At 48.0% G+C, this 11,884-nt stretch overlaps 1 protein-coding gene across 1 annotated transcript; it reads right to left on the bottom strand.

Moving 5' to 3' along the window:
- Positions 1 to 7,967: 7,967 nt before the first annotated feature.
- LOC130864737 (polyubiquitin) lies at positions 7,968 to 8,528 on the bottom strand. Its single transcript, XM_057755482.1, has one exon. The coding sequence runs from the start codon at positions 8,439 to 8,441 to the stop codon at positions 7,980 to 7,982; it is 462 nt and encodes a 153-aa protein (XP_057611465.1). The 5' UTR covers positions 8,442 to 8,528; the 3' UTR covers positions 7,968 to 7,979.
- Positions 8,529 to 11,884: the final 3,356 nt, after the last annotated feature.

Raw genomic sequence — 11,884 nt, 5'->3', positions numbered from 1 at the left:
CAATCTATGCTAAGAATGAGGGCCCTGGGGATGTGGCTCTGTTGGTGGAGCGCTGATCTAGCATGCACCAAAATCCTAGCTTTAATCCTCAGATGGCTGCAAGTCCACTTGGGTAGTAGAGGAAGGAAAATCAAGTTAAAGCCAGCCTTGTCTACATGATGTGTACAGCCTGAGCTACAGGAGCTCAAAAAAGCAAAAGAGGAAAAGGAAGGAAGGAAGTGAGGAAGGGAGGGAGGGAGGGACAGAGGAAAGGAGGGAGGAAGGAAGGAAGGAAAGAAGGGTGGGGGAGGGAAGGAGGGAGGAACACGCATCTTGAAATATTTGGTTCATTTGAGTGTAGGTCTTGCCTGACTGTCCTTACAGGAATCAGTCTCTCAAGATAGAGCAGTGGTTTTGGATCTCAGCTGGGTTCTGTCCATAGCTGGAGATGGCAGCTGAGTGATGGAAGAAGGCGTGATTGAAACAGAGAAGCTTCCTGGTAGCTCCCAGAGGGGTGATCCACGAGAGCAGGAAACCATTCATCTTCTTGGAACGCTACAGCCGAAAGCTGCTTCAGAGGTGAACACACTCTGTGTGTTACTGGGAAGGAACCTCCTGTTTGATGAAGGGCTATGTGCTGAGTACCGTTTGGTATTATAATTTATTTATTTATTTATTTATTTATTTATTTATTTATTTATTTATTTTTTTGAGATGGACTGGAGACATGCTTCAGCAGTTAGGAGCACCAGCTGCTCTTCAGAGGATTCCAGTTCAATTCCTAGCACCCACATGGCAGCGAACACAGTCTGTAACTCCAGTTCTAAGGGGATCCAAAACCCCCTTCTGGCCCACATAGGTACTGTACACAGACATACGTGTCGGCAAAACATCCATACATGTAAGAAAAATACATCCCAAAACATAAGGAAGTTTTATTTTAATTATGCATATATGTCTGTGATTGGCTCTGTGTCTGTGGAGGGCAGAGGAACTGAACTCAGGTCCTCTGAAAGAGCAGCTGTGTTCTCCACTGCTGAGCCATCTCTCCAGCTCCTAGGTCATTCCCACAGTTCAGAGTACTAAGCCCTGAGGATCCTGTCTGATAGAGCACCTTGTTCTTAAAGCAGGAGCCCTGCTGCACACACGCGGGCTTGTTGGGTCACCCGAGGAAGGAATGTCTGTTGAGACACCTCTCTTGCCTTGAGCAAACCATTTAAGGAAGGAGAGGCTGCAGGAGGATATGTGGGCTGTGGTTGCCACAATTTCCTGAGTCTCAAGCCCTTCACCCTGCCCCTATAAAGGGGTGCAGCAACCTCCCTCCCCCGTAGACCCCTCAATTTCCTGAGGGAGAGAGGTTAGTCCTTGCTGTGTGCATTAATAAACACAGCCCTGTCTGTTGAAGGTCAGACCCCTGTCTCTTTTCTGCCTACTGTCTCTTTACACTGACTCAAAAATCTAACAGGAGATCTAATCTAAATGTAAAATTCCAGTGAACTTTCACATATGGGCAGATGTCCTGGTTAGGTTTCTGTCAAGTTGACACAAGTCGGAGTCATCAGTGAGGAGGGCACCTTAACTGAGAAAATGCTTCTAGAAGGTTGGGCTGCAGGCAAGCCCATGGGGCATTTTCTTAACTAGTGATTGATGGAGGAGGGCCCAGCCCATTGTTGGTGAGACCACCCCTGGGCTGGTGGTCCTGGGTTCTATCAGAAAGCAGGCTGAGCAAGCCATAGGGAGTAAGCCAGTAAGAAGCATCCCTCCATGACCTCAGCACCAGGTCCTGTCTCCCGGTTCCTGCCCTGTCTGAGTTTCTGTCCTGACTTCCATCAGTGATGAACAGTGATAAGGAAGTGTAAACCTTCACCACTTCCTCCTCACGTGGCTTTGGTTATGGTGTTTCATCACAGCAACAGCGACCCTAATTAAGGCAGTAGTTCTATCACCTGCTACTCAACGACAGCTGTTCCCTAGAAGCGGTTGGTGTTGCTTTGAGAGGCAGCTGATGGGGCCAGCCTTGGCTGGAGGAAGCAAGACAGTAGGTGGTGAACCTCTGAAGTTGTAACCCAAGTCTGCCTCTGGTCTGCTCTCTGCTTCCTGCTCCTCCAAGATATAAGGGAAAAATGTGTTATAAGTTTCTTCCTGCTGCCCTGATGGATGGTGTTCTTGAAATGTCAGCCAAAATAAGTTGCTGTTCCCCGAGTTATCTTGTCAGGCATGTAGTCACAGTAATGAGAAAGTAACCAATATGGAAAACCTCTGACTGAAGACAGCAAAGCCACCCTTCCCCTCAGCGGTAAGGGGAACCAACTGTCCTTCCATTCCTCTCAATCAGCTTGGCCCATCATGACCTTTACAAAAGTAGAATTGTACATTTTATGTTCTCTCTCTCTCTCTCTCTCTCTCTCTCTCTCTCTCTCTCTCTCTCTCTCTCTCTGTCTCTCTCTCTCCATTCCTCGTTCCCTCTCTTCCTTAAGAAGCTGAGGATGACCTTGAACTTCTGAAGGCCTTTGTATTGTGGAGTAGTGTGCATTACATGAATAAAGGCAATCTGCTCGTCTATGTTCTTGGTGGGCTACTGGCCCTCGGTTCTTCTGAACAAAGCTGTTGCGAGAACTCTGCTGCTCTTAGCTGGTGGGCACACACACACTCATTTCTCAGGTGAATCTTAAGTGGAATGGCTTGGTCAAAGGGCAGGTGTGGTAAGTTTAAAGAGTAGAGATTTGGAGAGTGGAATTTCCTTTCCTGAGTGTTTTTGGTAAGGGTGGGTCCCAAGGAAGATTCTGGAGAGCGTTTGGAGGGTGGACAGGAAGCAACAGTCATTTTGTAGCTCAAACACATTTTGCCTTGTCTCTCTGGCAGGCCTGTTTGGCACGTTTCCATAGCTGGTTTCCCCTTTGCTTGACTTCTGCTCTTGAGCCAGGAATGTCTGAAGTGACTGCCATGGGAAAGGCCTGTGGCTTCTGCAAACTACATCAGTGATAACAAGAACTGACAGGATTTTAAGGCTTCTGTCCATCTCTTGGGGTTCCAGTTCAAGCATATGAGGTCTCCCCATCATGGCTGTCTGACTTGAGGAACTGAAGCTCAGGTGTGAGGTAAGCCATGTAAGATGACTTGATCGTTGTCCATATTTAAATGAGACCAAATCCCTGTAACACACAGGTTATGTATCACACACAGACACACACACACACAGACACACACACACATTCATGCACACAGACAGACACAGTCTCACTATCTCTCACATATGCACACACCACCATACCACACACACTGCACACACACACCCCTCCCCTCCTCACCCCCATATACACCCACACATACCACACACACACTGCACACACACCCATACCCTCCCTACCCCCATATACACCCACACATACCACACACACACACTGCACACACACACCCTTCCCCTCCTCACCCCCATATACACCCACACATACCACACCACACACACACACACTGCACAAACACAATGTCTATTCTTAGATGTATTCAACTTGACTACATCTAAAATCAGTTAAAAACCCGAGCCACTAGGTACTCCTTTGAGGTTTTTAGTTTACTGGCTCACTTAAGGTCTGAAGACCTTAAATGTGGGCCACACCCTCTCATGGCAGCTGAAATAAGGGACAAGGGAGAAAGAAGCCTTTGCTTTTCACTTGCTTGTCCTCATTCTTTCTGGGAAGTCCATTCCTTCTCTGGCATTGGAGCCTATTTCTTCATTCCAGCCAGCTGAGACATCAGCCATTGGAAGGAACAACTGCTGGATTCTTGGACATTCTTTTACTAAGCAGCCATTGTTGGACTAGCTGGAACACAGCCTGCAGGTCATTCTCATAAAGCCCCTTTATATAGAGATAGAGTCATATTTTCAGTTCTCTTCCTCTAGAGAACAGAGAGAGAGAGACAGAGACAGAGAGAGATAGAGATCTCGTTCCTGGGTTGAACCTGACTGATCCAGTGGGTGTTTATTTAACACCGCTGGAAACTCCCAGACACTTACCAAGGGACCCTGACATTTCTCATTCTTTCAGATTTGTACCCATTCTGGTAGATAGACACCAAATCTTCACAAAGCAGGGCCACCATTTGCAGTGAAGCTGCAATGGAGCTGGTGGCCATCATGCCAAGGAAGATAATCCAAGCAGAGAAAAACAAGGACAGAGTGTTCTCTCTCAGGGATGGAAAGGAAGTCATTCTGAGATCAGACACACGGTTCCTAGAGACTGGGATGGATGCTGCAGGAAGGGCGGAGGAAGTGAGTGGAAATGACCCCTGCATGTGTGAGCATGTGTGGAATTTCACACTCAGTCTCTTTCGTATGTACAGTTAGTACACATTATTACAAAAAGTAGGAGGGTGTCTGAGGAGAGACTTTGGTAGCTGGAGCAAACTCTGCGGTGCAGAATTATACCTTCACCCCTCATTGGCCGCATGATCTCAGTTGACTATCTCTCTGGGCTTCAGCTTTCTCATCTATGAAATGAATTATTCATCATCACTAACAAGTATCGATTGCTTCCCAGATGCCAGACACAGCTCTAAGCACCTCACGTGTACTCAGCCATCGAATTCTCTTGATTCACATTGGGGTGGGTGCTCCCGTGACCCTCGACTTAGAGAAGGGGAAACTGCCATCGATAATGTGTCCACAGCATGTCCATGCAGACCCAGGATTCAAACCTGGATAATTTGGCTTCTGGCGCCATGTTTTCCATCTGTGATCCCCCATCCTGAGGAAATGTGGGACTAGAACATAACTGGGATGCACACGCTCCCGAGAAAGGAGCAGGACTGATAGAGAGTGCAGTTGCCTGTCCTCTTCCTCCTCCTCTTCTTCTGTGGATTGGAACTTGCTGTTCAGTTTTGTTAAACTGCAGAAGTGAACCTAAGCAAACAAGAACTGGAGTGATCCAGCTGGAACAATGATGAAAACGTCCTAAAGGTAGGTTCTCCGTAGGATTCAGAAAAATCCAGAGCTGTCCAGAGAAGATGCCAGGACACTCTGACTTAGATATTCTGGTCCTTGGCAGGCAGGAGGCTTTGGAGGCATGTCAGGCTCCACCTGTGTGTCAATCCATCAGCTCCTTTACTGACTTTGTACTGAATAAAGAATCTTCTAGTATTGATTTTCTCTCCCAAAAGTCTGCCCTTCCTGAAAGAGATTGCGCTGACCAGCCAGCTTCAGAATTCCTGGCTGCTGGAGGCTTTCATTTCTCCGTGTAAGTTAATAAATTGCATTTTGAACTCATTAATCAGCCTCATGAGTGTGTTTAGTGTGAGCTATTTCCTCTACACTAATCATAACAACAACTCACCTTCCAGGGGAGGGAATGGAGGATAAATCCCTTCAGTGCAGGAAGAGAAACGTCCCAAGACTTTCCTGAAAAAGGCAGACTGTGTGGATCTGTGGGAGGAGACAGGCACGTTCATAGTGGCTTCCTGGAGGAGTGTGACAGTGGCAAAGAAGGGGTCTCCAGCACGACCCTTGAACACACCCTTATGTTTCCCAATCTCTCTGGTCCCCTCCTACCACTCTTCCCTTGTTACCTTGAGACAGGGTCTCTCACTGAGGGGGTAGCTTGCTCTTTTGTCTAGGCTACCTTGCCAGGGAGCTTCCAGGATCTATGTGACTCTGACCCACTGATGCTAGCTTACAAGATGTGGCTCTGTGGTGGAGATTTTAATTCCAATTCCTATGATTGCACACTCTTAACCCACTTTGCCATTTCCCCAGCCCCTCTGCCCAGCACTGAATACATTGTAAATGTTGTGTAAATAGTTGTTAACAATGTTAACAATAGCCGGGCATCCTAGCAACAATGTAACAATGGGCATCCTAGCAACAATGTAACAATGGGCATCCTAGCAACAATGTAACAATAGCCGGGTACCCTAGCAACAATGTTAACAATAGCCGGGTACCCTAGTGCACACCTGTAATCCCAGCACTTTGGAGCCAGAGGCAGCAAGATCAGGAATTTCTGGTCAGACAGCCTATCCTCAGCTACACAGCGATTTCAGGGCAAGCCTGAGCTACATGAGAGTCAAACTTAGCAAGACAAAACAAAATATATATCAATGATTATTTGGGGGACACAATGACAAAGAAAGCAGTCTCTACATGTTTAGTATAGATACAACCTCCAGCTCCCCGAATATTTGACCAGCAATTGGTTGGATTTTTGGTTGCTCAACCTCCAGTTCGGGCAGAGTGACAGTGGCTTATGAAGGACACTGAGTAAATGGACGTCATTACTGTTGCTATTACGAATGCCCTGAAGGATATTTCCACAGAGAACATTTCTGGAAGGAGTCTCATTTGGCACCAGGTACATCCTCAGGACCTTGACACTCTGTTCTGTGAGTGGTGACCCTTCGGTTTCAGCTGTGCAGGGCAGAATGTTCTTTGGAGTACGGGGATCCTCCTTGAGAGCAATCACAGCCCATTCTGTGGTTTAGCAGTAGAGGAGAGAGGCAAGAGCCCATCAGTTCGTGGTTTCTGAGTCACTGCCGGTCACTTCAGCTCCCAACAGATCTGTTCTCTGGGCCGGAAGGGCAGAGCCTGGAGACATCTGAACCTGGCCAGAGAGCCTTCTTCAGGATCAGCCTTTGCACAGAAGTCTAGCGATACTCAGTGTTTGCTTCTAGGGAAAGAACTGAGACCCCCAGTGGGAAGGGCACTCTCAGTAAATTCCAGCCGCAGATCTGGGCAGCTCCTGGGTTCCTTGCACTCTTGACCTGTGCTTGTCCACAGATCCTGGCTGAAAGGAAACACGTCAGCTTAGGACTCCCAGGGCCAAGTTCTCAGCAAAAAGGAGATTTATTTGCCCCAGAGGGACAGAAGACAGGGATAAGGGACAAAAGTAGGAGATAGAGGAAGAGGGAAAAGGGAAGGGACCCAGGGAAAGGGGTCAGGGGTATTTGTTCCAGAGGGACAAAGGATTAGATTCCCTCTGCATAGAGAGGAGACAGATGGAGTCCATAGGAAAATGGCTGTTTATAAAGGTACAAGGAGAACTGCATGTTAAAATGTGGTGTTTAATTTTAATTGGATATGTTAATTAAGTGAGCCAACCGGTGCTTTTGATTGCTGGACTTCAGTAGTTTGATAGTTGGACTTTGGTAGTCAGCCTCAGGAGGATGGATTGGCCATGGAAGGGAAGAGAGTGTGGGGGCTAGCTGCGGGAATGTAACCCACTGCATTCCAGCAAGGCAGAGGGAGAAGGGCAAGGCCTGCCAGAGCCACATACTGGAGTGGCTGGTTGTCCTTCCCTGGTAAGTCCTTCTTGATCTCACCACAAACTCACTTCCAGACCTGGTCAAGATGAGGAGAGGTCAAGACGGATGGACAGCATGCTTGGGGGGAGGGCGGCATTTGGACTCCCATTCCACATGTCCCCAGGAAAGACAGGAATCAAAGCAAGAGTATCCAGACTTGGTAGGCAGAAATAAAGGTAGATCACAGGCTTAAGATAAAGGAGTCCCAAGAACAGAAAACAGAAAGAATGCCCTATCTCAGGTGAAGTGTGTTTGGAGATCTGAAAGAAACAGCGGGCATTAGGACTAGGGAGGACTTCCATCTCAGTCTCCCTCAGGGTTACACAGCTAAGGGCCTTGTATCCTGTGGCCCCTCTGATATGGCATCCTGGACTCACTGGCTGGCAAGGGTACTAGGATGCTTAGAGTCTCAGTGGTGGTAAGGAAGCGTGTGTGTGTCTCTCTGTGTGTGTCTGTGTGTGTGGGCAGAGGAGGGCTACATTTCAGCTCCTGTAGCCTTGTCCCCCACCACACTGTCCTGTCCCATCCGGGGCCTTATCTTTTTTTTTTTTTTTTTTTTTTTTTTTACCATGCAACAAAACCTTTATTAACATTTTTTAACAGGTTCAGCTATTACTGAAACTTGTATTTTCTAAACTTAAATTGGGACAAATGGCCATAGTGCAGAGTAATGCCACCATTGCCCACTGGGAATGCAGACTGAAGAATTAATAGCCACCCCTGAGACGGAGGACCAGGTGCAGGGTGGACTCTTTCTGGATGTTGTAATCAGAAAGAGTGCGGCCATCTTCCAGCTGCTTGCCGGCAAAGATGAGTCGCTGCTGGTCAGGGGGGATGCCCTCTTTATCCTGGATCTTGGCCTTCACGTTCTCGATGGTGTCACTGGGCTCTACCTCCAGGGTGATGGTCTTGCCGGTCAGGGTCTTCACGAAGATCTGCATGCCACCCCGGAGACGGAGGACCAGGTGCAGAGTGGACTCTTTCTGGATGTTGTAATCGGAGAGAGTGCGGCCATCTTCCAGCTGCTTGCCAGCAAAGATGAGTCGCTGCTGGTCAGGGGGGATGCCCTCTTTGTCCTGGATCTTGGCCTTGACGTTCTCGATGGTGTCACTGGGCTCCACCTCCAGGGTGATGGTCTTGCCGGTCAGGGTCTTCACGAAGATTTGCATTTTGACCCGTTAACGAATGTGATGAAACGAGAAAACGCCGAGCACGTAGAAACACCGGGACGCGAAGACCTCCGGACCGCACAAAGCCTCTCGTCACTCCGGGGCCTTATCTTACAGGGCTCAGTCAGCAAGACTTTCTGGCTTGCTCTCATCAGGCTCCAGAAGGCCTTTGGGAAAAGGAGGATTGACTTTGGTGAAGTTCGAGCTCAGGCTGGGACCCTGAGCAGGAGCTGAACAGCAGGGGTGAGGGGGGTAGAGACAAAACCCTGAGGGGTGGAGAGCTGGAGAGAAGCAGAGAAAGAAATGATTGGAAAGAAAGGACCAAGGATTGGAAAGAAAGACACATGGAGCCGGGGCAGGAATGGGGAGAGGCAGGTCGGAAGTTCATGGATGAAAAGACAAAACAGAGGACAGTTTACTGGAATTCACACCGCTCATATAAAGCAGGGGACTGGGGCTGCAGAGGGCTCGCTTCGTGGTGAGCTGCAACACCCCAGGTTGGAGCAGATGACTCTGTGAGGGGTGAGGTGCATGCGCTAGGTTAGCTTCCAGTCTCTGAGTCAGAGGGAGCTTGGGGTACAGACCAGTTCTCCTCTTTCCAGAAAAGACAGCAGGGAGGGGACAAAACAAGACAGAGATGCAGTAACAAATCAACAAAATAACCCTGTAAGCAGAGCTCGCACAGTTGGCTGACCATTCAAATTGACTAAAACCAAAACTGGATCTTTCATGAGAGACATGATCGGGAAGCCAGGCCCTCTGCTTTTGGCCTCTCTGTTTAGCTCAGGAGAACAAGGGATGGCTCCTGGTCATGTGTTTCTTCTCAAACCTTACGATGTACCCTCACAGGGCCTCTGCTCCTAATCCTAAAGAGACTCCTCAAGAGGCTTGTCCCTCTTGTCCAGAAGAAGGCCCTCTTTAGAGGCCCATCCTCTTAAACAAAACTGAGTTCAGTATGCAGGCTTACCTCCTAGGAGGGCCAGAAGGACTCTAGCCATTTGGTGTCTGGACCACATAGCAGTCATTACAAACCTTTCTAGGCTCGGTGGGAGGGCACAGAGCCCTGGAACATCTCCAGGGGGCAACTCCCCTAAATTCTCTCTCCTACCTAGAGCAGTCCAGAGTGAGGCTGAGTCCTGTGTATGGGGGTAGTCTTCCTGGGGCTCCAAAAAACGAAATAACTTACATGAAAGACATGGACTGCCACAGGAATTAAGTCAATTAAGAGTCTAAGAATTCTTTCATTTTGGCCAGGGTGACCTAGAGTGAGCTAATGCCTCAGTGTCTTGGTACTGAAGCTCCAGAGTACAGCATTTTTAAAGGCTGAACCCATAGAAACCACAATTCCATCAATGTTAGATGAGGGTCAGCATAGCCTTGAAACATCTACCGAGGTGGAATACCGTGGTTATTTCAGACACAACGTGATGGTTAATTTGATTTTATACATTTTCAGTTATCTTTGTTTAGTCTGTGTAAACTTTACTTCTTCTGGTTAACACCACTGGTCCATGGTCAGGGTCACAGTAATCCCCAATGTGTTGTCTAGGCAGATGTGGCGGCTGCGGGGTGGAAGGTTGAGACATCTAAGCAGACATGAGTGGAGTCAGGACACAATGACGTTGCCTTCGTCATTTCAGCAGGGAGACACAGACCATGCGAGACATCTCCGTTTTAATCAGTGATGCTGTCAGAAAGCAGTCTGCACCCTTTCCTTCTGTGGCTAGTGATTGATACTACCATCAGCCCATTCCCAGAACTCATGGTCTGGGCAGTACTTGGGGGGCAGGCAGACCAGGTGGTTTATTAGTTAAGAACATCAGCTGAGGGCCTGGAGAGATGGCTCAGTGGCTAGGATCTCTTATCACCCTCTCCAAGGACCTGGTTTGGTTTCCAGCACCTACATGACAGCTCACATCCATCTAGAACTCTGATTCCAGAGGATCTGACACATCTCTTCTCACCTCTGAGGGTTCCTGTATGCATGGATCGCACATACAGACTCAGGTACACATGCATACACTTGATAAAGTATTTGTAAAAAGGGGGATCAGCTGAGTCAGAGAACCCTGGTTTGTACCCCACTCTACTCAGCTGATCTTGGAAAGTTGCTGAATCCCTCTGGGTCACAGCAGGTGAATATAATGAATTTAGCATTATATTGGAACTCTTATCCTTGGGGTTATTTGCTGTGGAATATTCCTTTACACTGTGTGAATATGTGTTGCTGTGATTGGTTTAATAAACAAGCTGGCTGGCCACTAGCTGGGCAGGAAGAAATTGGGCAGGGAAGCCAGACTAGGAGAATTCTGGGAAGAAGGAGGGCAGAGTCTGGAGTCACCAGCCAGATGCAGAGAGAGCAGAGCATAAATAAGGAATTCGGGTTAACTTAAAATGTAAGAGTGAGTTAGTAATAAGCCTGAGCTATTGACCAGGCATTTACAATTACTACTAAGACTCTGAGCAATTATTTGAGAATGGCTGTGGAATAGGAAAACTCTGCCTACAGTTATTATTAACCAAATGAGAGAACAGGCACAAAGCTCTTTAAATAGTGCCCAATATATAGTGAGCTACAATATTCACTAAAACAAAATACCTGATATAATTAGCTTATAAAAAAGAAAGGTGGGAATGTGGCTGAGTTGGTGGAGTGCTTAGTATCACAAAACCTGGGAGTGGTCACCATTACAGGATAAAGCGAGGCCTGCTGGTGTACACCTGTGAAAAAGCACTGGGAAATAGAGGCAGGAGGATCAAACGTTTGCGATCATCCTTAGTTCTACAGCAGCTTTGAGGGTGATTTGGATCCATGAAATCCTGTCCTTAACAAAGGGAGAAACTGGAGCTGGAGAGATGGCTCAGTGGTTAAGGCTGCATACTGCTCTTCCTGAGGTCCTGAGTTTGATTCCCAGCACCCACATCAGGTGGCTCACAACTGCCTTTAACTCCAGGGAATCTCACACCTCTGACCTCTGCGGGAACTTACGTTCATGCACACATACCCCTCCTCACATATGTGTAATTAAAATAATAGAAATAAATATTTCAAAGTGGGGAAGAGGAAGGCTAGCCAAGAATGATAGTGCCCTGGAGGCTGAGGCATGCGTCTGAGGTCAACTGGGGATACACGGTGAGGCTTTGAGAATAAACCAAAAGGGAGTGAAAGTAGGAGGGGCACAGGGCTCAGATGTCCTCATCTGAGACTGAGGAAATTCTCTGTCTGAGGCCACCACTTATCTCATGGCCTGGCAACAAAGAGGAAGACACAGCTCTGGAGACCTAAGGACCTTCTGTGAAGATCTACCTCCTGAGTGGTCCAGCACTTCCCAGTAGTGCCATACCTGTGAAGAAGCCTTTTACTCACAGGCCTTCGGGGGACTCTAGCACACAGTCAGTGGTCACTGAAGAGCGGGCACCACAGATGCCACTCCGTGTCTTCT

This window comes from Chionomys nivalis, chromosome 22, assembly GCF_950005125.1.
Source record: "Chionomys nivalis chromosome 22, mChiNiv1.1, whole genome shotgun sequence".
NCBI classification, from domain to species: domain Eukaryota; kingdom Metazoa; phylum Chordata; class Mammalia; order Rodentia; family Cricetidae; genus Chionomys; species Chionomys nivalis.
The sequence above is the reverse complement of the archived record's forward strand: the minus strand, read 5'-3'. Positions and strand labels throughout refer to the sequence as shown.

Coding starts and splice junctions, on each gene's coding strand:
- LOC130864737 (XM_057755482.1), bottom strand. CDS start 8,441: ATGCAAATCTTCGTGAAGACCCTGACCGGCAAGACCATCACCCTGGAG.